We start from the raw sequence: 5,867 nt of genomic DNA on the forward strand, positions 1-5,867 counted from the left end.
AGAGAGAGAGAGAGAGAGAGAGAGAGAGAGAGAGAGAGAGAGAGAGAGAGAGAGAGAGAGAGAGAGAGAGAGAAAGGGGGGGGAGAGGGGTAGGCGGGTATTGTAACTTCAGCGTATATCGGTGCTAAAACATATCCCAATTCGAACCAGGCACCGTCAGGACCAACATGTGCCCTGCAGTATGCTACTTACTTCACTTCGCCGCACAAGTGACTCGCGAGGCAGCCCACGGTAGCATTGAAGGGAGGGCGAGGCACACGCCATCCCCGGCACGTCACGTAACAGTCTTGGCACCTGAAAGATACGTTTAACTTGCTAAATATCACAATAAAAGTTCTTAATATAATTAATAAAATCGATAAACCTCTTGAGGTATTTATGTATCTAACCGACAACGTCATATGAATTCATTGGTACAACGCCTGGCGGGTTATAAACCCATTAACCTCATTAACAACTCACTCACCTATAGTAACTACCGTAGCAATCTGTCCAGTACTGTGGGAGGTCCTTCGGGCACAGAGCTGACGGAGCAGGGGAAGCGCAATAATTAATCTTTTGACTGAGATTATGGTATAACACTTGTCACCTCATTTGAGTAATCCTAGAAAATTTTACTGAAAAAAATAATAGGCGAATAAACAAATATACAAATAAATAAGTAAACAAATAAATAAACATCGCAAATTACTTACGTTGGGTTGTGGTAGAGGGCGAAGTGGTTGTAGTCGTGGTTAAGATAGTGGTGGTGGTGGGTGGGTTGGTAGTGGTGATGGTGGTGGGTGGGTCTGTTGATGTGGTGGTGGTTGTGGGTGGGTCGATGGTGGTGGTGGTGGTGGTGGTGGTTGTGGGTGGGTCGATGGTGGTGATGGTGGCGGTGGTGGGCGGGTCAGTTGTGATAGTGGGTGAGTCGGTTGTGGTAGCGGGTGGGTCAGTTGTGATGGTTGTGGTAGTGGGTGGGTCAGTTGTGGTGGTTGTGGTAGTGGGTGGGTCAGTTGTGATGGTTGTGGTAGTGGGTGGGTCAGTTGTGGTGGTTGTGGTAGTGGGTGGGTCGGGTGTGGTGGTCGTGGTAGTGGGTGAGTCTGTTGTGGTGATTGTGGTAGAAGGTGGGTCGGTTGTGGTGGTTGTGGTAGTGAGTGGCTCGGTTGTGGTGGTTGTGGTAGTGGGTGGGTCAGTTGTGGTAGTTGTGGTGGTTGTGGTAGTGGGTGGGTCGGGTGTGGTGGTCGTGGTAGTGGGTGAGTCTGTTGTGGTGATTGTGGTGGAAGGTGGGTCGGTTGTGGTGATTGTGGTAGAAGGTGGGTCGGTTGTGGTGATTGTGGTAATGAGTGGGTCATTTGTGGTTGTTGTGGTAGTGGGTGGGTCAGTTGTGGTGATTGTGGTAGTGGGTGGGTCAGTTGTGGTAGTTGTGGTAGTGGGTGGGTCAGTTGTGGTGATCGTGGTAGTGGGTGGGTCAGTTGTGGTGATCGTGGTAGTGGGTGGGTCAGTTGTGGTAGTTTTGGTAGTGGGTGGGTCGGTTGTAGTGGTCGCGGTTGTGGGTGGGTCAGTTGTGGTGGTGGTGGTGGTGGTAGTATCTTGACTCCTGGCACCTGAGAGAGAGAGAGAGAGAGAGAGAGAGAGAGAGAGAGAGATGCATTATGATTCTGATGTGTCATCATGGCATAGTAGTAATGTCAGCTTTACTAACACAACTGAAAATCTTAATATACTTATATTCTCTGATCTATAGACAATCTATAATGATTCTACTTATATTTTTATCATCAGGAAAAAATTAGACTACGTCAAGAAGAAAAGTCACTCAACTCTTCGAATGATCGCTATGGAGAAAACGTATCCCTACAGTCCTATTACTGATTAGGCAGTCTTCGTTTCAGTGAACTTCAGTACATGACACTGTACCAGTGTAACATGAAGGTAGCTACCGTATAACTTATTATTTTAGCGACTTTGTAACGAAGACATTCTAAAGACCTATCTTGTCATAATAATACACTCGTAATCTCTGTACTGTTTCTATGGTGTAATTGTACTTGCTGTCGTACCATCTTCAGTTTTTGCTTCCAGCCATTGAATAACAACATTACACAAAACTTTCCCTTAATGAAGTTTACATATTTCATACATATATCAAAGTACACTTTAGGTTTAGAAGATCTAATAACATTCGTTGTTCGTTTCTCTCTCTTTATTATGTACCTTGTTTGACGCCACTGGAGCGCAATAAATTTATCAAATCAAATCAAATCTCTCTCTCTCTCTTTCTCTCTCTCTCTCTAGAATACATAGTTCATAGTTCATAGTTTTATTGACCACAACATCTTGCACTTACAGTAATAATTACATAACAATATTAATTTATGAGTCCAACATAACTCAGTACTATAATAAATCTTATTCATTACAGAAAAGAAACAGGTCACCAATATGACAACTAATGTTACATAATCCTAATACCTAAATATGTCACAAATTCATACACACACACACACACACACACACACACACGCGCGCGCGCGCGCGCGCGTGGGCGCGCGCGAAAGGACTACACGAATGTAGCTCAGATCCTGAAAATTACAAGTAGGAAATACATCCAGCCCACCTCGCACTTACGCCATACTAGAGCGGCCAGAATTAGCGCGGGGATGGCGCTCCTCAATCCCAGCATGACAGAGTTTGAATATGGCAAGACTGGAATAAATAAAAGAAAACTATGAATGCATCCTACCATTAACCACGACTGCAGGACTATTGTCATTCAAAGAGGTTTTTCTTGATCACTGATCGATAACAATTGTACTTTTTCGATAGCTTGTCACAAATATCACCGTACAACAAAAAAGAAACACATGAAGTGATAAATGAGTGTCAACATACCAGATGCAGATGTGATAATCAGGGGAGTAAAACCTTAATTATCACGTAAACAGTGCGGCCCTTTCACCCATAAATGTGTCACTTATTTCTGGATGTGAGATAACACAGCGTAACCTCTGAACGGTGCAGCCACACTGGTGCTATTCTCTCGTGCTAAGCCGTCAGCTCGTAGCTTTTTTTGTTGGTTGGTCACGGTGCATAGTCATGCCTTGTGATGCTTTTAGTTTGACCTTCCATCCACAATGTCCACTCTCCACCCTTGCCACCGGCCTCCCTCTCGCTACTTCATTCATCCGTTTCACCCCAGCCTTTCTACCATTACATGCCATCTCCCACTTGTCTCCCCTCCTCTCTTATTTCATTCTCTCATTCAGGTCTCATATTCGCCCACGTCTAGCAATTTTTGTTCCCTTCCCTTCATTTCATCGATTTTTTTTTCCTGAATTTCTGTATCACCTTAACCGTTAATCCCTTTTTCTTCCTTCTGTACTTTCTTCTCTCATTACCAACCATCATTTGTCTCCTTGATCTATCATGTCCCCTTTGTTCTTTGCATAACCCCGACTCATTTTTAGGACAGGAAGAGTTCTCTTTTGTGGAGCCGCGCCGGTGGAACAGTGAATAGCATTACAGGATACCGCTCGACCATGAATACCAGTGACCGGGGACGTTTTAAGCGATGTTTGCGTGCTGGCGTGTTTTTGATACATTAATTTCCTCACGCTCTTAATTTACTCATTATACGAGTATTTCCACCGCATAGGCTATATGGCAATTCATGAAATATGTGTATATGTCTGCATTATAGGAGGAGGCAGTAGACACCTGCCGAAACGATAATTACTCCCAGTGAGGTCTAAAGCACTGTTCAGGGGGTGCTGTGAACCTATCATTAAACCCAGCTGTGACCTCACTGAACGTTTCCCTTTGTGTCTCACAACACAAGGGGGCAGTCACAGCCTGCCCTCTAAAGACAACTCTCTTCCTCCACACAAAACTACAAGCACCTAATAACACACACACCCTTCACTCAAAAATTTTAAAATCATCATGGCGACTCCTACACCAGCCTCGGGGTCCCCATCTGGGGAGGCGACCATAAATGTCCCCAGGTCGGACTGCCTTTCTGTTGACGACCCTAAGTGTCTTGACACCCCTCTCAACTTTTTCTTCATTAACTTCTGCACCATTCGCGGTCTAAGATCTAATTTTCAATCTGTAGAACACCACCTCTCCTCTTCTAAACCTCATCTTCTTTTCCTCTCTGAAACTCAGGTGTCTGAGGCAACTGACAGTAGCCCCTTTTCTGTTCCCTCCTACTTTCTCTATCCTCATTTTCGATCCAAAGCTGGATGCTGCGTTTATGTGCGCAATGACTTAACCTGCTCTCGTGCCCACGCTCTTGAATCTTCTGAGTTTTCCGCCATCTGGCTACGACTACAGAGTCACTCTCATACTAAATTTATCTGTGCTGTATACCTCTCACCTAACTCCTCTGACTATAAGAAATTCTTTGACTACTTAACTTCCAAAGTGGAGCACATTCTGACCCTCTTCCCTTTTGCAGAGATCTCCATTCTTGGAGATTTCAATGTTCACCACCAGCTTTGACTTTCCTCTCCCTTCACTGACCATCCTGGTGAACTAGCCTACAACTTTGCTATCCTCCATGACCTACAGCAATTGGTGCAACACCCTACTCGTATTCCTGACCGCCTTGGAGATACACCCAACATTCTTGACCTTTTCCTGACCTCTAATCCTTCTGCTTATGCTGTCACCCTTTCTTCTCTGTTGGGCTCCTCCGATCACAATCTCATAACTTTATCTTGTCCTATCACTCCAATCCCTCCTCAGGATCTCCCTAAGCAAAGGTGCCTCTGACGTTTTGCCTCTGCTAGTTGGGGGGACCTGAGGAGGTATTTTGCTGATTTTCCTTGCTTCCGTGCTTTGGTTCCTTGCTTTCCTTGCTTCCGTGTCAGAGACCCGTCTTTGTGTGCTGAGCGCATAACAGAGGTGATAGTGTCTGGCATGGAGGCATACATTCCTCACTCTTTTTCTCGTCCTAAACCTTCTAAACCATAGTTTAACACAGCTTGTTCTCATGCTATACATGATAGAGAGGTGGCCCACAAAAGGTACTTAAGCCTTCCATCACCAGAATCTCATGCACTTTATATTTCTGCCCGGAACCATGCCAAGTCTATTCTCCAACTAGCCAAAAACTCCTTCATTAACAGAAAATGTCAAAACCTTTCAAGATCTAACTCCCCTCGTCATTTCTGGCATCTAGCCAAAAATATCTCCAATAACTTTGTTTCTTCTTCTTTCCCTCCGCTATTTCAACCAGATGGCACCACTGCTATCACATCTATTTCTAAAGCTGAACTCTTTGCTCAAACCTTTGCTAAAAACTCTACCTTGGACGATTCTGGGCTTGTTCCTCCCTCTCCTCCACCCTCTGACTACTTCATGTTACCTATTAAAATTCTTCGCAATGATGTTTTCCATGCCCTCGCTGGCCTAAACCCTCAGAAGGCTTATGGACCTGATGGGGTCCCTCCTATTGTTCTCCGAAACTGTGCCTCCGTGCTTGCACCTTGCCTAGTCAAACTCTTTCAGCTCTGTCTGTCAACATCTACCTTTCCTTCTTGCTGGAAGTTTGCCTACATTCAACCTGTTCCTAAAAAGGGTGACCGTTCTAATCCCTCAAACTACCGTCCTATTGCTTTAATTTCCTGCCTGTCTAAAAATTTTTGAATCTATCCTCAACAGGAAGATTCTTAAACATCTATCACTTCACAACCTTCTATCTGATCGCCAGTATGGGTTCCGTCAAGGCCGCTCTACTGGTGATCTTCTGGCTTTCCTTACTGAGTCTTGGTCATCCTCTTTTAGAGATTTTGGTGAAACTTTTGCTGTTGCCTTGGACATATCAAAAGCTTTTGATAGAGTCTGGCACAAAGCTTTGATTTCCAAACTAGCCTCCTACG

General features: G+C 44.7%; 1 protein-coding gene across 2 annotated transcripts in view; it reads right to left on the minus strand.

Moving 5' to 3' along the window:
* The window catches only part of LOC135100643 (salivary glue protein Sgs-3-like), a 3,677-nt gene extending 438 nt beyond the window's left edge, over window positions 1-3,239 (minus strand). Inside the window, exons 1-5 of one of the 2 annotated variants that reach the window (XM_064003725.1) lie at window positions 2,875-3,239; window positions 2,611-2,688; window positions 696-1,586; window positions 467-524; window positions 193-294 (exon numbers count right to left, since the gene is read on the minus strand). In XM_064003725.1, coding sequence (XP_063859795.1) covers window positions 193-294; window positions 467-524; window positions 696-1,586; window positions 2,611-2,665 — 1,106 coding nt within the window. In that variant the 5' untranslated portion in view covers window positions 2,666-2,688; window positions 2,875-3,239. The other variant, XM_064003724.1, reaches the window with a different exon arrangement.
* Window positions 3,240-5,867: the final 2,628 nt, after the last annotated feature.

The sequence above is a fragment of the Scylla paramamosain genome, chromosome 5 (genome assembly GCF_035594125.1).
Source record: "Scylla paramamosain isolate STU-SP2022 chromosome 5, ASM3559412v1, whole genome shotgun sequence".
Classification (NCBI taxonomy): Eukaryota; Metazoa; Arthropoda; class Malacostraca; order Decapoda; family Portunidae; genus Scylla; species Scylla paramamosain.